Source organism: Idiotropiscis lumnitzeri, chromosome 15, assembly GCF_059441095.1.
Source record: "Idiotropiscis lumnitzeri isolate Australia: NSW breed Sydney's pygmy pipehorse chromosome 15, RoL_Ilum_1.0, whole genome shotgun sequence".
NCBI classification, from domain to species: domain Eukaryota; kingdom Metazoa; phylum Chordata; class Actinopteri; order Syngnathiformes; family Syngnathidae; genus Idiotropiscis; species Idiotropiscis lumnitzeri.
In genome coordinates, this window is record NC_142405.1 from 6,415,550 (window position 1) to 6,438,500 (window position 22,951).

Here is a 22,951-nt window from a genome sequence, read left to right on the forward strand (position 1 = left end):
TCCCACTCATATCATCCAGGATGTTATCTATTCATGCTCAAGCCTTTCTAACCACAAACTCCGAAGTGTGACTATAACCGTTGATTTGGTTGCAGGCACCAGGGATGACGACGCCACCGTGTTAACAGTTAACACACAAACGCGACAGAAACGCTGACAAGTACTGACAGAAAATGCTCCCTTTGGAAAATAGATCCAGTTTTTGACCTTTCCCTGCATCCGGTTGAATTTTAAACAATGTTGAAAGGCCAGTTTAGGCCTCAAAAACAAGCCAAGACAAAATAAATACTAGGCAGCTAGGATTTCACTGGAGTTTCTGCATTTTCAATAGGAGGCTACAACGCAGTTTAAATCATGCTTTGAAAGTGGACAAACCAAACAAGCTGCTATATGCCCCGCCCCCCCCCCCCAAAAAAAATATGATTACATCACCTTGCATTGTATTTAAATTAGGTCTCCAAAAAGCTCAAAAGACGACTTGATTATTCCATCACCAATTAATACCATTCATGCTTTCAAAGAAAAAAAATGAGGATTTCAAGAAAACATTGCACAATATGAAATAAATAAGTGTAAAACAACCACTGGAGTGCAGCAGCATGAAAAAGTATCTGATTGGCCAACTGACAGGCTCCTGCCACAAGGCCGGCATGGCTAAGTCACATGTTTCGTGTGAGCGGCCAAACGTGACATCAGAGCTGGGAGTGCAAAACACCCGACGTGGGAGCTCACCGGAGGTGCAAAATGACACAGACGCCTTCTGTTGAGCTGGCCGCCTCACGCTAATTTGTGTGCTTTGTACGATTTAAAAAAAAATAAATAAATCAATGAATTGTCCTTTCCCATTTTTCCAGCTAATATGTGGGCTTTAGCAGCAAGTCCCAAGAAATATTCTCAGAGTAAAACTTAAAAAGGTATTTGTTAAAAACCCTGTAAAGTGATGCGTTTCTGAGTGCATTGTACACGTTTTGAAGATCATTTCTGAAAACATGTGCAAAAACTGACAACTGGGTCGCATGTAAATGTGTTAGAGCGTTTTTTTTTTTTTTTACATTTTGCTTATAACCCAAGAATACATATTCCCTTTGGATATTACGCTGACGTGGCTGCTTTAGAGTGCCTTTTGTTGGCCGTGAATCAGTGCACATCAGAGTGAGGACTGGATTGTTTGGTGGGATATATTCTAGACACAGGAGGTTTTAGGGAGAAATATGTATGTGTAGGTGCTAGACGGAGGTGCGTCAGTTTTTCCAGTTTTCTGTGCGGAGCGTAGTTAAAACTAATTGAGTGGGGACACAGCCACGGCGTATGTTGTACATTTTTGCAGGGTTGTTAACAAAACTCTTTTCTGCAGTGTGTCAATTGTAAAAGACATTTATTTCCACCTTACTGAGACTTTCGATTAAAAAAAACCCCAAAAAAACACATCATCCATCTTGCCAACGGTGTCAGAGTCACTCATTGAGGATAGAGTCGGGTTTTTTGTAACCAAAAAGCCTGAAGTCGGGTTCATACAACTTGTAAAGTTCCCTCCGCATTTCCAGAGGCACCATGCTGAACCAGTCTGATTCAGAATCACTGGCTGTCAGATTCCTGTGCGAGGTAGGAAATTCCACCACGTTGTCCACGCGCAGCAGGCGTAGCAAATGCTCAGCGTCTTCCTCGGCCGTCTCCAAGTGGCCCACAAAGTCATACTGGATCTGGCATGGATGACAGAGGCGGTACACCTGCTGCCAGTGCTCATTAAAGGGACTGTCCTTCTCCGTCTGAGAGTCCAGTAGATACTGGATGAAGTGAGAGAAGGAGGGGTGGACTCCGACAGAAAACGCCTCATCCACAGAGTCGGGGGGTGTTGGCTGGTTAGCGAAGCGCTTCAGCATGACCTTAGCGAAGCGGTGATAAAAGTCCTCATTGCGCAGCTCAAATTTATCCCGGTAGGCGGATATGAGACGCACAAATGGGTCCCGAACAAAAAGGAACTTTGTGTACTTCTTCAGTTTGACCTTCAAAACAAGAGCAACACGTCACACTTGTTGCCAGACATTCAAAGTAATTACTGAAAACACTCAGATTACTTTCATGAATGTGTGATACAGCGAATCTGGAAAGCATTCACTGCACTTTGGACTTTGACATTTTCTCATGCATTATCAAAATTTCTCGAGAATAACACGCACTGGAAAAAGGGAGACGGAGTTCACTCGGAAAGCCAACGCAAGAAAAAGGAGCACAAAAAAAAAAAAAAACAGTAACAAGTCTCACCTCGACATGGAATTAACGTTGTAAAATAAACCCTTTAACTGGAGTCTGAACCAAAAGCACACACAAAAACGGAGAAATAATGACTTTCAACAAACCTTCATGAGGTGCCTTGCAAACTTGCCGTAGCGCTTCCAGAACTTGTTGAAGGTGAAATGCATGCTGCTGTTGTGAGTGAGCTCCCTGGAGATGGCCGTTGGGTCTCTTTGGGGAACGCCGTCATGGAGCAAACTTTCACTAAGCACGATCATGATTCGCTTCCAGTTGGTACAAGCCACCTAAGGGGGATCGGAGAGATAACATAAAATGGTCAGCTTGAAGTTAGGGTAAATCATCACAGACAAAAAGAAAAGCTGGCAATTGTATACGTTTGACCAACGACAAACGTAAAAGTACCTTTGGAACGTAGCAGTAGATAACACCATGCCTGTCATCAACAATCAGGTGATCCAGCTCCTTGTTGGGAATGTCGTCAAATGATCGGTTCTTGCCAGGAAACGCCAGGCTGTCATTGGCACACAGATCCTTAAGTAACCTCCGCCGGTTCTCCTGTTGATTTCATTTGGAAGGCAATTGCATGAATAAATTAAAGGAGGAGTCATTTTTTTTTAGCCGACACCTTAAAATAGACCAAAAATGAGACAAAGACATGAAAAAAAGATGGGACCAACTTAACTGCTTCTAATGTGGTGACGATAAGATGCATCTTTTCTCGGTTTTTACCGTATAATATTTCCATGCCATCAAAATCACATTTTCCCAGCATTTTACACATGCCATGGTTTAAGTTTGACGTTTATGCATTTTGTCTTTTGCATGCAATAGCCTTTGAAAGGCATTTTTATCTCAGCCATGGTTGTGACACACCCACTTAACTCAATAACCAGAAAAATACCTGAATAATTATCCTATAATTATACTCTATTATGGCTACAATGCCACTGAATAAAAAAAAACAAAACAAATAATAATAATTAATCAGAATTCAAGCAGCGAGAATTTCTACTACTTTACACTATTACTACTTATAATAATAATAAAAATAATATTTACCTGTCTTTGGCGGAGCTCTGCTGCCACTGGAGTCAAATGAATCTTCCACTCCTGCCTTGGAACATACCGTTCTTCGGCCTTCTCTGATTGGTTGCTTGATTCAGCTGGCACTGGGTCAGTGGGTTCGCCAGTTCCAGGCTCTAAGAACTGGTTGACAAAGGCATCGATGTCGGAGAGGAAGGACAGGGATTGTGGGGTTTGAGGTTGCTGCAGCTGTTGAGCAGGTTTTGAGATTTTGGGTCCAGGTGAGACAGGGGTGTGCAGATACTGATGGGAAGCTCCAACTTCCTTCCAGTAGAGGATGATCAGAAGAATCATGAAGGCGGAGCCCAGGACGACAAAAATGTGAAACATCCTGGATGTTCCCATCATGATCAAGTCGGGCGCAAGATGCGATTTACCAGCTACAGGACGAGCGTCACATCTTCATCATCATCATCATCATCATCATCATCGACCTTGTTTTACTTTGAAGGGTCTCGCTACAGTAACACCATGGCAACAGATTGAAATAGTTACCTGGCTCCTTTTATGGGGTCACCAAGGCAACCGATCTTAGTTACAGAGCTCTTGCTACAGGGTCTCCATGGCAACAGTCAAGGACCTCTCTCACCATGGCGATAGATAGGCGGCAGCTATAACTGAACCCGCACTTATGTTGCCGTGCAGGATGCATCCATGGGTGAAATTCTCACCTCCGCTCCATGTGGCAAACTGCAAAGAGACAACACAAACATAACAATGTGAGGGGAAACAAAATCTGTAGAGCCGCGACTACTTTTGAAATCCAACACATAAGCATGACCCATTCAAATGCTACCAAGTTATTATGAGTTTTCAACACATTTCCAAAGAGAAAGCGGATAAAGTTCTTCATCTGGTACATTATATTACGAGGCATACGTTAGAAATTTGACCTACCTCCCACACACAGAAGGTATTTAAAAAAAAAAAAAAGAAGAAAAAAAAAAAATCACAGCCAAGTGAAAGGAAGTTCTGCATACCAAACACATTCCAGGCTGATATGATTTCCCTGCAATAATAACTGTTAGAAAATAAAAAGTTCAAAAACTAAGATAAGTCCAACTATGAGAAATCCATGTGAGCTGTGATGAGTTAAGCATCGTGTAGGTCTGCTGGGGTAGATTCCTTCGGCAGATTGTTCTCCGATTCATGTGCAAACGTAAAAGCCACATCGTCACTTTTCCATCCTTCAAAATGTGGAGCTCACGTGCTCACTTTATTTCCTGTCCCCTTAAGCTAAGAGGGCTGCTTTGATCTGAAAATTCATCACAGCATTGCTTCTCGCCTCACACTCCACTATATGTGACACAATGAAAATATGGATGCCTTTCTCATTATTACCTCAACTGGATTTCTAATCTTACTCCAAGTCAAAAGGTTTCATGTGCAAAGCTTTTGCAGGGAGGATGTTGCTCTGCGCCTGGTAACCTAATCCTGCTGGAAAGCTCCGGAGTACTGATTTTACAACTTGTTTTGGTAACAAATCCAGCACCAGTCCGTGCTTCACTATTTCCATTCTGTAGAACAGTATTTCATAGACTGAATGGGCAAATACGGCATATTTATACACCTGGCCATAACACCTGCAGGAAATGGAAATGGAAGAAAATACAGAGTGGCTTCCACTCAACCACAAAGGCTTTTGGAGTGGCTGTGTTGGAATGCTGTCTGTTTGGTGTTATTAGCAGTCACGGATGTTGAACTTTAGAGAAGACCATGCTCACAATTTCCAAATGCATTTGATGAGCTTGTGGGGCAAGACTCTAGGACTCCTTCAAACTAAACTCAACCATATGCATTTTAATTTCATCCTTTACCTTTCATATGGTATATTGTACAGCACATTATTTGGGCACGGTCCAAAAGCTCCCATTCGGCTTGAATGTTGTTGTTGATGTCATACATTTTCCCCCTCTCTCTCTACTTTTGAATGTTGTTCACTGTTGCGTGAAGCACATTGAGTTGTCTTGTGTATGAAATGTGCTATATAACTAAAGCTGCCGAGCCATGGAATAAGGAATTCGGAATTTGGTCATAATGCTATATTTAAGGTCAAATCACAACATGGTACAATGAAGTTTCATTCAGGCCGGGACTTGCTAATTAATTGGTAAACTAAATCAGGTGTGTTGGAGTCGAGAAACAAGAAAAGCATGTTGGATAGGGTTTCTCCGGAACTTGGACATCCGTGATTTTGGTGGAGAAAAAAAATGGGGGAAAATTGACAAAAAACCTTTTCAAACTGACTGAGAATGGCCCTTTGAAATGCCAAACAAAATATTATCAACCACTGATAGGTGTCTTGACAGTGATCCGCTCTGGCCCATGGACTACAATGTCGCCTTTGACCGAAGGTTCGAGCCCGGGGAACAGGCTGTGCCTCACACGCGAGGGTCGTTTCGTGGAAAATAAATCTTGCGTGGAGCGGTTAGCCGAATGTTGAGAACTCTGGAGATAATAATTCAAACCAGCCGAGGATAAACGCATGTTTTTCACCGCACGTTATCGCTCCGTTGAGCTGCATTTAAAATCAAAGTAGTCTGTAGCATTCAACAAATGTATCCAGCGTTTCTTCCACGATTTGGCGAAGCGAATGTGGACGGTAAGTGGTGAGAAATAGAAGCTTTTTACCTCTCTTAGGGACGCTGTCTGCACCGCGTCAGCTGAGCCCGCTTGTGATGCCAGCAGGTTTCTGATCCGATGCTTACCTCCTCCCGAGATCAAACGAGATTTCTCCAATTATCGCGATAGCTTGACTCGAGACTTCTGCCTTTCTGGGTCGTTCCATCGTAACATGACAGTGGACTGGGATATGTTAGCCACGCAAAAAATAAAAAATAAAAGTAAATAAATGATCATCTGCGTGTACACTGTTTCAAAGCCATTTTCTTCTAAACTGTTTCTGTAACTGAATTCAATATCGGGGGTAAGAATGCTCTCGTGTTCTTTCTACCATTCAATGGATTTCATTCAATGGTTACTTACTTAGTTGTTGTAACAAGAGTAACTAGTAACTACAAGTAAATTCGTCGGCCCCCAATTAGCCACACTTGTTGCCCACTGCTAGAAGAACATTTTTTTATATGCGGGAGCACTGACTTTGGAACTCTTATCATTTTCTACAGTATAAAGAAAAAAATAAGTGTCTTTTTTTAGGCGTTTGTTTTCCAGAAACCTAATAAATTAATGAGGCCTAAAGTGCGTCAAACAATACATACCCCAAACCAAACTCACGCAAACACGCTCACACGCACACGATCGCGCGCACACACGAATGCAATGTTACGCGTTTGCGTCGGTTGCAGACAGAGTAAATGATTACATATGCATTAAAACTGATTAAACCTAAATTCATGATCATTTCTGCAGCCATTCGTTGGAGATGAGATTATCGACTCTAAATCCTCTTGCGGCCCATTTTTCACAAATAATTTTCGTCGTTATTCGGAGTCTAGGAGTTCCTTTTGATCAATGACAAGAATCATACGCAAATAAGGTTTCAATTCTCAGATAAACATTGCACATGCGTTGTGCCTTGAATCAATATTTTTTTCCCTCTTAATTAAAAATGTTGGTTTAAAGTTTGGCAGCATTCGCGTGAGTATGTTAACTGCTATTTCAGAACACCGAATATTTCGATCTTGTACTTTTCACATTGGCCACTAGAGGGCAGTAGAGTAACATCAAATGGTTCCCATGTAATAGTTAGTCTTCAAAATAATGCATGGCACAGTTTTACAAAATATATGTTTATTGTTTGAGTATTAAATACAGAGCATATAAATGTATAATTGTAATTATTTTTGTGGTTCAGCAGTACGTTTCTTTTCATGTACAGCCCATAATAGTGAGAAATGCTATGGCGTCTACAGGAGATCCCGCTCCACCCACACAGTCTTCTTCTGCTCCTCAAATATTCGCTCTTTGACCACCCTGATGAGGTCGTCGATCCCTGGCCAGGCGTCTGGCTCAATGCACGCGTAGAGGCAAGGAATACCCTCCAGCTCTTTCTCTTTTGCCCTGTTTGACCTCAGAAACTCATCTTCCGACTCCAGGCGCAGTGGCAGCTTCCTGTGCGTGGACAGGAAACAGGAAGGAAACGACTCTGTTGTGGTGAGAGTTTTAAAGTTATACGCATACTTTGATGAGAACCTACAATAAAGGTGTGTGTATGAGACCCTTTCTCTTTTGCATGAACATGCACAGACAAAATCCGTGTGTTGTGTATCATCACATTTGGCGTTTTCAGTAAATTTAGATTTTTGCCTACCGCAGCTTCTTGATATTTTTTTCACAGATCTTGACAAAGATGATGATTGGGTAAATGTCCAACTTAAGGAGGTTTTTGACACAGCTCAGGTCAGCTTCCAGTATGCAGTGTTGGCCCTGGTGACAGTGAGAAATGAAAGAATATCCAAACTTCAGAGCAAATATCGATCAAATTACACAAGTAAGAAAATCTGTTTGTGCAATCAACCTTTGCAGCGACGGCCTCGATGCTCTCTCTGGCGATGAATTCAAAAGTGGCACATTTTTCCTTGTAGTAAATTAAGGACTCCGTACCCAGTTTCTGATTAAACTCATCTTTGGATAAAATGTCTACCAAAAAAAAGAAGAAAATGCATGCTAAGGGGAATTCCTGAGAATGGTTGAGCAAATGTTGGCTGTATATTGAAGACATCTGACACAAGCAGGAGGAACAGAAAGTTGTGATGTTTCTATCTTGAGACATCCGTGCAAAGATGTGACATCAGTCAACTGACTTCTCGATACCGACAGACACAAGACTGATGACTGTCATTGTGTTTTTTAACTAACCTGGTTTGCACACGCTGAAGTCCGTGGCACCCACCATATGAACTAATTTCTGCGCAAGTGTTTTGGCGAGAGGTGTTGGTGTGAAGAGGACCGGTCTTCTCCTCTCAGTCCATTGCGGGGTGACATGGCTGTATGGGGTCAGGTTCAAACGACTGCTCATCTCCCGCTCAGGATCGGATGTGTCTACTTGCACCAAACAGCGTCGAGAATACAGACAGAAGAAGAAAATATCAGTTCAAAAAATTGTGAACATTTTCTTTATGCATCTTCAAATTCAAATGCACGATCTACCCGTGACTAAATAAAGTGACTCGGGCCAAGTGCTTCTTGTTTTTAGCTTTGTGACATTCGATGATGTTGCCTAAACTCAATGACTCTTTACAAAAAAAAAAAAAAATTCAGAAATATTCGCAGGTTAATAATAATAATATTTGTCCGGCACCGCTTGCTTGTACTTTTGCTCACTTCCGCAGTTCCTCATTCTCATATAAATCAGCCACGGAGTGGTTAATCATTTTTGATATGTTCAAGTGGTCATAGTGGTCATCCACATTGGTGTCGATTGGGCGTCATAAGCAATGAAAGTATAAATTTGTAATCGGTCCCTGAAGTGACTCTCGCAGTAACATGGAGCGAGCAGCAGGGGGCGCAACCATATTCCTCATTAAAAGTAGGCGTCAATTATTTCCTTATTTTTACAAAATGAAAATAATAACTCATTTCAATTTCCTGATCAAAATAATATACATATAAATTGAGCTTGTTAAGTGAAAAATGGGCCATCTTGGCTGGACTGATACTTTAAGTTTCACACAGAAGGCCACTTCCTTAGAAATAGTAAAGGAAGTTTGATGGATATTTCAAAAATCTGTGTAGGTGGACCAAAGTTGCTTCAAGTCCTTGAAGTGCAAAAACCTGAACCTGATTCCAAACGCTTACACAACAGTCATCATAGATGTGGGCGTTTAATTGCGGGGCACCATTAAATGGCACCTTCAGATATCATGTCAAAACAGGCTTTTTGTTTGTTTGTAGCAATTTCCCACAGGATTTTTGTACAATGCTGGCACACTCTCCAACTCCTACAGGACTCTCACGCTTAATCATCAGCAGTTCACTTCCAGGTTCCTCGTTCAATGACCTGCTCTAAAAGCTCGATCTGAAATTTAAATCTGAGCAGATGGAATCTCCCTTGCGCCGCTTTGGACTGACCTTCTGCTCGGAGTGTGTCTAAGCCTTGTCGGGGGAGTGTTGTGCTACTGGAGGTGATGAGCCTCACGCGCTCGTTGCTGTTCAGTCGCTTGTATTTGGTATCCGCCCTGCTGACAAGCTACAAAAAACACCAACAACGACGCAGTATTCAATAAGGAAGTTAGGTGAAAACGAACTTTCTGCATTTCGACACGCCGCTATGCTGCTTGCAGTCATGCTTTGTTACCTGCAGGATCTGAGTGAGGAAGATGCTGGCTCTCGACATGCGCGGGCTGGCTTTGGGGTCAGGAGAGGGGGTGCCTTCTTCTGGCTGCAAATTGTTCTACATATAGAATATATCAACAGTTACGATATATATTATATATAGAGAATATGTTTATAAATAATGCCAAAGAAGAATTCACACCTCCGAAAATATATTTACCCTCATGTTGCGCTGGATTTCATTTTCTTCTTTACCCCCTCGACACATCAACTTCTGTATCTTTACAAGGAGGAGCTGCTGCGCCCTTGGTTAGCGATCACACATGCACAAACACGGACAAATAGTTTCATCGAGATGCTGTCAACTGATTGTGTGCTTTGGATGTGTAAAAATATGTGCATGGGCTTTGCTTCTTTTTTTTTTTTGTCAGATGAGACGGAGGATTTTTGAACTGCAAAAGCTCATGGATTTGAGGCTCGCACACGAAATTGCGAAATTTTTAGTTTTCAAATGTTTTCATTTTTTTATTATTTTTTTTTTTTACATTGTCTCATCATATGCGGATCTTAAAAAATAATGAACCCATATTCTGTATTACACAGCATTTGGATTAATCTACAGAACTCACTAACTTCTTTGATATCCCGTCCATTGACACATTTGCTATAAATATGTGCTTACAAGCTAAGGCAGGTGTGGGCAAACTACGGCCCGGGGGCCACAAGCGGCCCGTTAAACATTTCAATTCGGCCCGCCGAACTTAAAAAAAATTAAATTAATAAACCTTGTTAATGTTTTATTTTCTAAATGCTGTGGTTTTTCAAAGACATCTATATTGTTGGAATGCTTTTGTTCACGTTCATTTAAAATTAAATGTATTTTTTTTCTGAGGTTACCAAAACACTCCATCCATCTGCTCCTGGTCCCCGGCCCCTCTGTCAAATTTTAGAACCCATCGTGGCTCGTCTATAAAAAAAGTTTGCCCACCCCTGCTCTATGGTAAAACGTTTGACTTCACGAAAAGAGTTTCCCATACCGTGAGTTGCTAGGCAGAGTCCCGCGTTCTAGCAGGTCACAGCCACTGTAGGGGTCAACGCGGGCACAAAGCCATTCATATTGGCCTTGGTGCTTGGTGTCCAGAACGTGGACCACCTCATCACATTGCACACTCAGCGAGCAGCTGTCTAACTGGCTGGAGACGTTGAGGTTCACCCGTATGTAGAAGGAGTCTCCAGAGACCCGCGTGCCTTCTTCAAGGTCCCTCTGAAGACGACGGTAAGCTGCCGTGCACATACCGTTATCTGATATAAATATGAAAACTGCTCGGTTCTTTCAGGTCAAATACTTACAGTCAAAGTTGGCTCGATAGTGTAGCCTGATCAATCCAGAGCAGTGCTGCAGGACCCAGTGGGCTTCCTCCTGGGTGCTGGTTTCCAGTGAAATGCTCTGGTTCTCTCCACGTACGCGCCCTTCAAGCTAATAAGCCATATATAAGTCATATCACAGAGAAAAAAAAATAAACATCTTGACATGATGTGACAGTGGTGGATTGACCACTAAAAGTGTTCTCTGCTTTATCAGAAGCAGTTTGTTATTTTATTCCTAACAGTCCATCCTCTTCATGTAATTGCACTTAGCTGCACTTTGATTTTTTTTATTTATTTTTTGGATCGAATCAAATTCAGAATCTGTAACGCTTATATACAGATGTGCCTTACAGTCCGGAAAATGCGGTATATCTCACCAACAAGAGGCGGTGACCCTCTCGCAAGCCTGTCTTCTCAGCAACAGAACCCGGCTGGACGGATGAGATGAAAATCCCACTGTCATTGCCGCCAACAAGAGTGGTGTCCTTTAGCAAGTTTTCGCCTAATAGCGTAAACTCCTGCACGGGCTTCAGGGCCGAGCTGATACTAGACAAGGAGGACAGAGACGGACGAAATGGCCTGCACGCACAAATAAACGTGAACAGTTGAGGAAGTCTGTTAAGTTGCAACAAAGTGCTCCTGTGTGCCATGTACCTTTCCAGAGAAAATTTCCTGAAGATATTGTTGACTTGCTCCATGTCATAAGTGTCCATGACTTCTGATTGATGAGATGAGGAAGACGAGTGGACAGAAGGTGGGCCCCGCCCCATTTCCTCCTCTAAAGATGGATTGGGGAGGAGATTTAGGTCTAAAGTTTGGCAGCTTTGATAGTGGAAAGCTTTCTCAATTTATATTACCAAATTCCATAGTGTCACTGTCAAAGTCCGAGAGGCTGGAAGAAACCAAAGGGAGGGCTATATTTTTTTTGGGCAAGTTATATAACACAGAAGTAAACACAATATATAATTGAAGATGTATTACAGATTATTTTGTCCATTACAGCCTAAAACATACTTTTAAAAGTCAAATCGAACTGGTACACCAGTGGTCCCTAACCAGGACAGATGAAAGAAAAAAAAATGACTTCTGCGTTATTTGTTATTCAAGGCTGAAAAATATTTTCTTTTGAAAAATGACCGTCTTTTTCTCACCCGTCACATCCATCTATGGTGGATTCTTGATTCGCTAACTTTAAACCCACAATGTAGAGCAGGTGTGGGCAAACTACGGCCCGGGGGCCACATGCGGCCCGTTGAATGTTTTAATCCGGCCCGCCGAACTTGAAAAAAATGAAATGAATAAACCTAGTTTTCTAAATACTGTGGCGTGTCAAAGACATATTTTGTTGTAATGATTTTGTTCACTTTCATTTAAAATTAAATATGTTTTTTTTTCTCAGATGAGGTGAGGTTACCGAAACACTCCAACCATCCGCTCCTGGTCTGGCCCCTCCGTCAAATTTTAGAACCCATTGATGCTTAAAAAAAATGTGGACTCTTACAAACCGCTTTCTGAATATTTTAATGAGTGAAAATCTACACCGCTGAAAGCAACAATAATCAACATTTATAGTTGAAATTTGGTTTTCATCAGAGTTGATTACAGCGAACGAGTACTGCAATGAGGCGTGGCGCCCTGACTACCTGCGGGGCTGGAAATCGTTTTCATTTTCCCTTTCTCTACGGTACAGAGATGCTTTCTCCGGCGGCTCAGGCTGCGTGGACTGGATGCTGTCGTTACGGTAACGCATCTGGAGATATTGACAAAACAGTATTCAAAGATCTGGTTACGGAAACAATTCCTGGCATGCATGTCATCAATTTCGGGGTCATCCTCACCATGTTAGGCCTGTTGGGGTGTTCTGTCATGGAGTGATGACGTGGAGAGGAGGACAAATTGAGGGCGGGGGTCATGCTGTGTGCGTACGTGAGGGAGGCGGGGGCCATACTGGGTGAGGGAGGGAGGGATTTGCTGTTGGCTTGTTTGTTTGGCATGTGAATTTCAAGATGATCTGCACCGTTGGCTGTGAGGATTTTTGATACGTTTGTCAGGTTATTAAATGCACTTTATGAACACTAATGTTAAATTAGTGTTACCAGCAGGATGAGAAGATTCTGTGTTCACTGGAAGGTCTTTGGGTAACCAGCTGGGAGATTTGGATCTGTTCTGAAAGGTCAAGCGGAAATGCCTTCAAAGCCAAATTTATGCGAGTCTTATAAATGGAATGTCGTGTGTTTGCCGTTTATTTTAATGCAACATTTTATGATCCTCAACAATTTGAACAAAGACGTCGCCTTACCACTGCTTTCAGATTGGGTCTGCGTCGGAGGCGGGACTCCTCAGGTAAAATCCTTTCCTCTGGTGACTCATCACTAGACCATTCGGACTGACCCTGGGCATTTTTAACCCCCCGCTGAAAGACGGTGTTTGGGGGCAAGTCTTTTGGTAAGCTCTGAGGGAAAGAAGAAGAAGAAAAAAAAAATCACAATTAGCGCTTCCTTCATAATTAAAACAGATTTCTTCACTTTAATGGGTCAAAATGTCAAACCTGATCCAAGGCAATGTCCTTGGAGATCCGTCGCAAGCGAGACTCCAGCGTCACCAGCCGGGCTTCTTTACGCACCATCTCAATCTGGAGCTCATCGCTCTTTTCCTCCAACTCTCGAATCTGCTTGCGATACTTGTCTTTGTCAATCAGACTCTGGGAGAACTGGTGCTGGGCGTCGTCTCTGGCCCGGAAAGCCTGTGGCAGAAAATCCAAATAAAAGGTCCCAGAAAATAACGAGCATGCTTTGTGAGTACACTCGTGCATGACTGTGGATGTGTATTGAGTCACCTGGTCCCTTTCTTTTTCTACTTCCTTGAGCTGCATGGTGATGGTGTCCATTCGGTTGCGATACATCTGACAGTCTTTCTGTAACGTGGAGCACTTTAGCTCCAGGTCTTCCTTCTCCTCCAGGTACTAGACATACACACACGCATACACACGCATACACACACGCACAAACGGTGTTGTGAATTATGACGTTCAGCTCCTTGTTAAAGAATGGCTTGTGGATCGTTAATATTTTTCCAAAGTTGCACTATGGATATTAGTCTAGGTCAGGTGTGGGCAAACTACGGCCCGGGGGCCACATGCGGCCCGTTAAATGTTTTAATCCGGCCCGCCGAACTTGAAAAAAATTAAATGAATAAACCCTGTTAATGTTTTATTTTCTGAATACTGTGTTTTTTCAAAGACATATATTTTGTTGTAATGCTTTTGTTCACTTTTATTTCAAATTAAATTGATTTTTCTTTTGCTCCGATGAAGTGAGGTTCCCAAAAACCTCCATCCATCAGCTCCTGGTCTGGCTCCTCTGTCAAATTTTAGAACCCATTGTGGCCCGCAAATCAAAATGTTTGCTCACCCCTAGTCGAGCTGGTCAAGGGTTTCCGAGTCATCCCCGCCTTTGCTATACAATACAGTGACACAAAACTTAAACCCCTTTGACCTTATCGGTTTATTACCTTGTCTCGCAGTTCCTCTGCCTGTCTGACATCTTCATGAAGGTTGTAGAGGCGGTTGACCAGGTCCTGTCTATCTTCAAGCGCTTCCTGTCTGTCATGCTCCAAAATGTCAAGAATGTCTTTGTCCGATGTAGACAGTGGGCTAGGCTGGTCATTCAAAACGCCCCAAAAAAGAACACTTTTGAACACAGGACTGATGGCAGCAAAAAGAAACACTTGTTGATTTTTCTGGAATAATGATGATTAACACAGTGAGTGTCAAAGTCATTTTTAACCCTAAAAATGTCATTTTGTGAACACATAAAAACCCATTTATTAGCTGTATGATGTTGATTGCCAGTTACACGTTAAATATAAATTCGCCCACACCTGGATGATGGACTGCAGTTCCTGTAGTTTGATTTTGAGTGTTTCATTCTCCCTCTCGAGCTCAAAAATCTGTTCCCGCCTGGGGCGATTCTCAATGTCGTTCTTCAGTTTGAGACTTTGCTTCCTCTCCATCTTACACGCTTCCTCCATTTTGTTTAACCTGTGCTTAAACTGATCAATCTGTTTGAACAGAGAAAGAAAGAAAGTGTTGAATATGAATTCCACTGGACGCTACATTAGGTACAGCCAGCAGGATGGATGGAAATACTAAATACAGCACTTAATTGGGAGCCGGTAAAAGTACACGAGGGTAATGGTGATGCGCAAATCAAGCCATGTTGGCGAATAATCTGATCGAGGGGAATCATGTACATAGTGAAAAACAAGGGTCCAAGTACAGAACCTTGTGGTACTCCTTTTAATCTCTTAGGAGTTTTTTCGCTACAGGTGATGTCATATTTGATTGGAAGAAATTGGACTCAGATACATGACAATTCTTTTTTCCTGACGTCAAGGGAGAATTCTTCTCTATGTATATGTTCCACTGTACAATAGTGTCTCTTTGCACGAGTACTTTTCAGAATTTTTCATCATTACCTCCAGCTGCAGGTCCCTGCTCCTCATCACTGCTAAGTTCTTCTCCTCACTCAGAGCGGCGTATCTCATGGCCAGCTTGTAGTTCTCATCCTTGACTCGAAGCAGCTCATCGCTGTAGGTGTTTCGTTCTTCTTTCATTTTGTTGTACCCTGCAGACATACATATATATATATATATATATATATATATATATATATATATATATATATATATATTTATGTAGTACACATTTATTCCATTTAAAGTATTTTCTGATGCACACTAAATTTATGTAATGAAACCGAGACAGGATGAGGAATAATGGTCATCATATTTTCTTGAACAGCGCAATGAAGGAGGAAGTGGCGTTTTTAGGATTGCACATTTTCAAATCCACCCTCACCACAAACATTGTAACCTCAGCATCTTTTGAAAAATAGCTTGACGGGCAAAATATTTTTTATTTTCCATTTTTGTGATTTTTGAGCACTTTAAATGTGTTTGAGCTGCCAAAGCAAACTAAATGTAAACGAGACAATATAGCAGCATTCCCTCACTGCTTAACCACTTAGCGGTGTCCGACAAGGTGATTGGACGACTGTCATGAATTTCCATTTGAACACAAAAGAGCGACTTCGGACACCTTCAATGAAAATGATTTCTTTTCTTACTCTGTTGCGAGGTTTGAAGTTCCTGATTCACGAGTCGCAGTTTCTTCTGCTCATCCTCCAGGTTGCAGTTCTTCCTGCTGAGCTCAACTTGCTGCAGGGCCTTCACTTTCGATTGCTGCTGCAGTTTCACCACCTCGTTCATCAGAAACTGCGTCAGACCTTCATGACCCTCCTCGACTGAGGCAAAGAGACAAGAAAAAACATGGGCCAGCCTTTATTATGTTGTATGTCATGTGCAAATAACTGTATCCCATTTTAAGATGGTGCAATTTAGGGAACATTGGCAAGGCAACAACCGAGATAAACTGGAAAAGTTTTTGTTTTTTTTGCAGTGAAAGCAAAGGTTTTATTCGGTTTTGTTTAAACCTTTCGCAACGATGTGTGTCTCACCTACGATGGTGGAGAAGCGCCGTGTGGGGTTCTTCCCTGTGACCTGTTTGTAAAGTTCTGGATAGTAAAATTCCAAGCTCTCCAGAAACACCACATATCCTCGCTCTCCTTTGGAGTGCAGGATGTCAAGAAGGCGACCTGATGGGAGATTATTATTCTGATATCACCGTCATTCCGTACGATGTTTTCATTAAATGATAACAAAATCACACGCTTATATCGGGCTACATACTTGTGCGGTTGGCTTTGGAGACCAGCAGTAAAGAGTTGAGAATCTCATCTTCATCTTGCTCGTCGAGCACTTTGCACTGGCGAAGGTAAGGAGTGAGCTTGGATGGTGTGATCATGCGGCAAATTTCATAGCGCTTGCACTCCACGTTCTCCCACCGTAACTCAACATCGTCAAGTATACCCGGTGTGCCGTTTTCCATCTCATGCGCCCTGACATGGCAAGATTCCCAAAGCACACCATGTTAGTTACGTTAAACCAAAACCAGGAATTTATTGCAGAAAGATTCAAGAAACGTCAGAGTTTTCCTGTCAACAAATGATAATTAAGTACATTGAATGGATTTGTTCAAAAACCTTAAGTTAACCAATAAATATTTTCTGACTATAAAATTATCCTACAAAATGGGCACACACACAAATTATTATTTTTTATTCATTCATTTATTTATTTATTTATTTATTTATTTGTTTGTTTGTTTATTTATTTATTTATTTTAACAATAAATTCACGAATTTAACCTCAGATGAGTTCAATCATCAAATAAAAATGTTTAATCCCAACAGGTTCAATAAAAAAAAAAAATAATCTGGATCTCCAAAATATTCCACGTAACTGTATCATCCAAATTCACCATGCTACGAATCCTGACTACGTTTCTGTCGGGTGACCGTTTTGAAATTGTATGAATCACGTAAGCTTCCTTATCTTTCATGACATGAGAAAAATGAATAAGGCCTAAAAATAGGCAAGAGTAATTATTACATGGTTTGACTCAAGATCTTTCATCACCCTCATTTTTTAATCTTGTGTAAAATACGTAATGAAAAAAAAAGTCAATCTGTTACTGTAATTATAATCACTATATATAATAATGTCATTTTCATACTAACACCTACAGTAAAGTTACACATATTTTCTATGTTTTTTTCATACCATGAAAAGAGATTGCACCATCACAGTGTCTTTGTGTGTAGACAATAGAAAAAAGGGGTGTGACTACCAGAACAGCAACGCAAACAAGCTTGGCAATAAACAGCAACATGACTTCCTTGGGAAAGGTAACGATGAGTACATAACAAAAATGTGATCATTAGCATCTGCTAACATGTTATGTGATGGATACCTGCTTGACCAACGCACACCGTTCCTTTTCACTCTCATATTTTCCGCTCTATATTCACGTTTTCCAACCAACATTTAACTTTCTCATCTAAGCCATACACAAATATGCGCCATGACGGTCCATCAGCATTTGCATGATGTCGCCACAACTGTTAAACAAATAAAGTCTATGTCAAGCATGTAAACAGTCACGTTTGCATACAACCGCCATGTTTGTTCATGTGTAACATTTCAGAACATTGCTACTACCTTTTTCCTCGATTTTGAACCATGCGGCTAATACAAGGGTACGGCTTTTCAGTGGATTTTTCTTTCACCAATAGGGGGCGCTCTATAGTTCAGAAAATATGCTAAATAAATCGACATTTTTTTTTCTCTCTTGGCTCTGTTCTGTTTTAATTAGCAAAGTTGCTGCCGTGTGAAAAGGCACTGTTTTAAGAATCTGTATTTGTTTTCTTTATGTGTGCATTCACGGTATAAAATCCTTCCGTATATGCAGTAAACAACTACTTTTTTCAACATAGAAAACTCATAGCGTGGAGCAACTTATATGTCTTTTTTTTTTCCAAAAATGAGTTGCTGCGGCATATATACAGGTGCACCTTATAGTCCGGAAAATACGGTACACCCATATAGGTGGATACCATGTTCTCACAATCAAGAATTAAGAATCAGCTTTATTGGCCAAGTAACATTAGTACTACAGCAAACAAGCCACTATAACTAAATCTACATTTCGATGCCCAAAGTTAATTTGCAATATAATGTGTCCAGTCGTGCCATAATACTGATGAACAAGACTTTTGCAAACGACGCAGTGTCTTAAATGATGAAAAGACTAACGATGGCAGGATAGAGACGTGCAAAATTGACAAGGTCACGCACTACGAAATTGCGAGTCCCCTACTTTTAAGAAGTTAATGGCAAGGGGAAAGTTTGTGGTCCCATTCAACAAGTTCCAATTAAAATGGAGCCGAGGAGTGAAAAAAAAAAAATCACATACCACAAATTGAGTTTATGCTGCCAGGGTTTAATGCAGATGATGAAACCTCAAAAGTAAAGATCAACAAACACGTACGCTCACGCACACACACACACACACACCGGCGCTTGAGCACACACCTCTACAGAAACCACAGCTACGCTTCCTCTTCTCTATTCTCTTATTTTAGAATTTGTTGTTGAGAAAATGCTCCTTTGCTTCCCCCTTGCCAAACCAGATGTGAGTAGATGCCTCATTTCGGGGGGGTTCAGAGTAATTTACGCGTTTCACTTTCATAGCATCTTTGTGAGGACGTTTCCATCGTGCCCTCTCAGCTTCAGGCTTCAGACTTTGTGTAAAAAAAAATGAACTAAGAAGAAGGACAACGTTTAGGCAATGTCACTCTAAGCTTTGCATTTTCCTTTTTCCAAGTTATATTACAAGCAGCATGGCAATAAACTTTCATACCTGACTGGCAGACTACATTGTGAGCAGTTCTCAGTCAGGAGTGCTTTGTGTATTGCTTATTTAACACATATTAAGAACAATTATTATTTTGGCATAATACGACTTCTCTAAAGCAGGGTGCATAATGAAACTGAATGCAAAATATGTTAACCTTTAAAAAATATATATTTTAAAAGGTGAGAGAAATAACCTTTTAATACGGCTTGTTAATCGCCTGCTAATTCCGTGACATTGGACGTTACATTGAGGACAGAATGAATAACCAAGTTGTGGAAGTGGGCTGAGAATCTGATCGCTGCTGTTCAGGAACTTCCGAATGTGAGGCCGCGAGCGCCTGTCAGAAAATGGCGGATTTTACCCATCAGGTCATGTTAGCGTGACATTGACAGCTAGAGTTCAGTATCTTTTTCGATACGATTCGCGGTGTATAAACCAGAGTTAAAACACAAATCTATCGAATGAATGAGCTTAAATTCCCACACTTACAAACTTTGATCGATCGCTAAACAAAGTCACGCAGCTGGATCGTTGCGTTACCACTCATGTCCTCTAGATGGCGGTAACGTGAGTTTCAAACTGTTATTGACAAATCAACAAATCAAGAAGAACGCATTCCCGCTATCTGTAGACTCAGAATGCATGTGCTAAGAACAACGCAACATACTTCCCTTATCAAATGTCCCTTGATCTAGTTTGAAGTGGCTCAAAGAATGACACAAACCAACCTGATCTGCCTGTCAGTTGCTACAAATTGTTGCTTTTTTCCACCTGGACACTGCGCAACCAATGATGCTTGACTAAACTTGAAATGCACTCTGATTCAAATCGGGAGTGGACGTCACCTCCACGTTCGAGATACGATAAAGCGTTCGTTCACTTAATGTTCCTAAACGAGGAAACAGCTGAGGTCATTCTTTCTTAAACTGGGCATACGCTGAAATATTTTACTTTCAAGCAATGTTTTTTAACTCATTCACTACCAGCCAAGTTAAAAAAAAAAAAATTAAAAAAAAGCTTTGACGTCTCTCGCCGTCAATGGCAGTAAATGAGTTAAAATTCTATCACATTTTATGAAGAAGGTTCAGGTTTGATTTTTCTGGGACAGGCTTTAGCTCCCCGCAACAGGATATGTATGAACAAAAATGTCACAAATTGTCACACCCACCAAATATGTGCTATTACTTCAGACCGAACAACAGCAATTTATTTTTCCTACTTTTGACCTGCCCACCATTTTCGCAAGGATGTAGAATTCTTAGATCCTGTGATACTCTGCCACTCCTCATTTAAAATCACGGCATAATTAGAAGGACAACCATACATTTGATCTGAACACTAACTCTTAAACAACCTTAATCTCAATCAAACTCAACAACAAGCAACCAACACGGCCAAGAAGTCATTATTTCTTATACCTTCCAAAGACATTTATTCATGAAATAAAATGCACACTTTCTTTCCAGTTTAGAATAACTTCCTGCTTGTTTTTTTTATAAGCAGGAAGCAGAAAGAGATATAGAACAGTCATTCCCAAAGCACAAGGAAATGAATTACAGAATTTTCTCGACAGCGCTGTTCAATTAATCTACAATTTCACAAACTTTACCAGACCTTGCCGAGATTTACGCAAATTAAATGCTGCATATTGACATTTGATTCCTAGCATGTAAAATCGTTGTTGATAATTATTGTTTAAATAAATTTAACATGATCAGCGTCCTCAATAAGATATCATTCATTATTATGAATAACATGTAATTAAGTGTAATTTGAGAACAGTTGTTATTTTAAACGCCTGAAACAAACTTATAGCCTTTTGAATTAATCTTCACTTTCAAAAAGTTTGGGGGACCCTGAGTTTGATTGATTGGTTGAGATTGATTGATTGATTGATTGATTGATTGATTGATTGATTGATTGATTGATTGATTGATTGATTGACATCAGTTTTTTAACAATTGGACAGTTCTACCTTCTAGACATAGTTTTTATGTAATTTTTAACACATTAAAGTTTGCACTACTGTACCAAAAACGTGCAGATTGAAAGTAGGTCATGCATTGGCCTTTGGTGGAATGGAATTTGACTGATGTAGATGGAAATGATTCAGGTGTGTGTGAGCCATCATAAAGACTTCATTGTCTAACCATTAAGAAATGTGATATGCTGGCCCTGTGTATGGAGTCCTAGGGAGGAGAAGAGAGGAGCGAGTGGGCGCTTGCATGTTTGGAATGGTTGCAAATGCAGGCAATAGCATATCAAATTACAATGGGAAGAATCAGTGTAGCAGAAAACTAAAATAAAGTAAACATAAAAGTTGGCCTTGAACTGTGCAAGGTAACAAAGTGTTTCTATTCCACTTGATTATATAGTTTTGTGTATTTTTCCACATATAATTTATTCTGTCTTTGGTAAATGTCTTCTGAATTAGCCACAAATGTACACCTGTGCAATCAAATGATACGTAACACAAAAGCTGTCTTTACAAAGATAACACCTTGAGTGTTGACTGACAGCTCGACAATCAATCATTTAAGAATGTAATAATTAGAGTAGACCTAGTTGTATTTTACAGTGGTGTCAAACGGCATCACACTGAGAACGATTTCCTATTATTTGGTAACCATTTTACTAGCTGTATGGAAGTGACGGAACATTTGAAACAGCAATGGGTATGATGATGTGAAATGATTTATTGCAAATGCATTCTGGCAAAATACAAGCGTGAGCACCAACTTTGTGCAGGCGGTCTTTGTGTTTGGGACTTCATTTTGCAAGTCAAGCCCTTTTCGTGCAGCCTTGAAGCTCGCGACTATGTTCAATTTGACTCGCGCTGGTTTGAAAGACTACACTGCTAAATTTGTTACTCAAGCCAGATAATTGCAATTAATATTCTTCATGTTCGAGCAACGTGTGGGCAGAAAAGTACGACATCATACTTGACTACACTTCTAGTTAGTCAAAGCTTGAGCTTACCTGAGATGTGACGATAAACAGTCAACACAGTCGGGTGAAATTCAAAGTGACAAGGCGCGTCACTTTGTGTTGCTATTGTTGTTGCCTTTGAAACGGCATATATGCTCTTTCCCCACTTGAAAATCCCAAAAGTCCACTGTCTCAGAGTTCGCCTTAAACAGTCCTGATGTGCGTGAGTGTGTGAGCGTGTGTGAGAGAGAGAGAGAGAGAGAGAGAGAGAGAGAGAGAAGAGAGAGAGAGAGAGAGAGAGAGAGAGAGAGAGAGAGACAGAGAGAGAGAGAGAGAGAGAGAAAGAGAGAGAGAGAGAGAGACGTCTAACCCCTCTCGCCGGGGGTGTGAGTTTTCGTTATGAAACAAAAATACCTGTACTGAATGACGTTACCTTTGATTAGATTTTTGTCTAGGTCACTTTATTTCTTCTTACGTGCAGTCATAGTATTTATTCTCAGTCGATCGTTCCTTTTACCTGTGTTGGAAAGTTATTGAGTACCATGTTATTGAATACCAAAATAGCATTAGAAATGATTAGAATGTTGCTATATGCTCTTATCATTAGTGTTATTAGTAGTAGCAGTAGTAGAAGTATAGTAGCACTACTACTACTACTACTAGTAGTAGTAGTAGTAATAGTAGTTGTAGTAGTAATAGCAGCTGTAGTAGTAGTAGCATTATAAAAACTATTTAATTGGGAGGTGCGGACCCGCGAATTATGTCACT

The 22,951-nt window shown here is 40.9% G+C and overlaps 2 protein-coding genes across 5 annotated transcripts; both read right to left on the reverse strand.

Moving 5' to 3' along the window:
* Window positions 1–1,358: 1,358 nt before the first annotated feature.
* On the reverse strand, window positions 1,359–3,999 carry LOC148322530 (carbohydrate sulfotransferase 12-like). Its single transcript, XM_088316620.1, has 5 exons — window positions 3,832–3,999; window positions 3,313–3,716; window positions 2,656–2,808; window positions 2,358–2,537; window positions 1,359–2,003 (listed from the first exon to the last, which is right to left on the reverse strand). The coding sequence occupies exons 2-5, from the start codon at window positions 3,682–3,684 to the stop codon at window positions 1,455–1,457; spliced, it is 1,254 nt and encodes a 417-aa protein (XP_088172746.1). The 5' UTR covers window positions 3,685–3,716; window positions 3,832–3,999; the 3' UTR covers window positions 1,359–1,454.
* A 3,070-nt stretch (window positions 4,000–7,069) lies between these two features.
* Window positions 7,070–22,456, reverse strand: card11 (caspase recruitment domain family, member 11). 4 transcript variants are annotated; one of them, XM_088317684.1, is made up of 25 exons: window positions 22,235–22,456; window positions 16,687–16,895; window positions 16,455–16,592; window positions 16,065–16,241; window positions 15,415–15,563; window positions 14,818–14,997; window positions 14,449–14,595; window positions 13,775–13,900; window positions 13,487–13,681; window positions 13,238–13,390; window positions 13,035–13,104; window positions 12,777–12,961; window positions 12,582–12,688; window positions 11,796–11,830; window positions 11,593–11,716; window positions 11,316–11,517; window positions 10,921–11,047; window positions 10,608–10,851; window positions 9,791–9,875; window positions 9,593–9,688; window positions 9,367–9,484; window positions 8,155–8,337; window positions 7,814–7,935; window positions 7,607–7,722; window positions 7,070–7,407 (listed from the first exon to the last, which is right to left on the reverse strand). In XM_088317684.1, exons 2-25 carry the CDS (start codon window positions 16,883–16,885, stop codon window positions 7,203–7,205), a joined length of 3,483 nt encoding a protein of 1,160 aa, XP_088173810.1. In that variant the 5' UTR covers window positions 16,886–16,895; window positions 22,235–22,456; the 3' UTR covers window positions 7,070–7,202. The 4 variants fall into 4 exon arrangements, with proteins under 4 accessions (XP_088173810.1, XP_088173809.1, XP_088173808.1 ...); XM_088317683.1 differs by having other exon boundaries at window positions 8,155–8,340; XM_088317682.1 differs by having other exon boundaries at window positions 9,773–9,875.
* Between the last annotated feature and the right edge of the window lie 495 nt (window positions 22,457–22,951).

What these genes read in the sequence shown, in the direction of transcription:
- LOC148322530 (XM_088316620.1), bottom strand. Translation starts at nt 3,684, where the DNA reads ATGATGGGAACATCCAGGATGTTTCACATTTTTGTCGTCCTGGGCTCC. An exon ending in CAGAGCTCCGCCAAAGACAG is followed by an intron (nt 2,809 to 3,312) that starts GTAAATATTATT and finishes TGAAATCAACAG; the next exon opens with GAGAACCGGCGGAGGTTACT. An exon ending in TTGCAAGGCACCTCATGAAG is followed by an intron (nt 2,004 to 2,357) that starts GTTTGTTGAAAG and finishes CTTGTTTTGAAG; the next exon opens with GTCAAACTGAAGAAGTACAC.
- card11 (XM_088317681.1), bottom strand. Translation starts at nt 16,885, where the DNA reads ATGGAAAACGGCACACCGGGTATACTTGACGATGTTGAGTTACGGTGG. An exon ending in ACTTCAAACCTCGCAACAGA is followed by an intron (nt 15,564 to 16,064) that starts GTAAGAAAAGAA and finishes GTATGTCTGCAG; the next exon opens with GGTACAACAAAATGAAAGAA. An exon ending in TAGAAAAAGAAAGGGACCAG is followed by an intron (nt 13,682 to 13,774) that starts GTGACTCAATAC and finishes TTTCTGCCACAG; the next exon opens with GCTTTCCGGGCCAGAGACGA.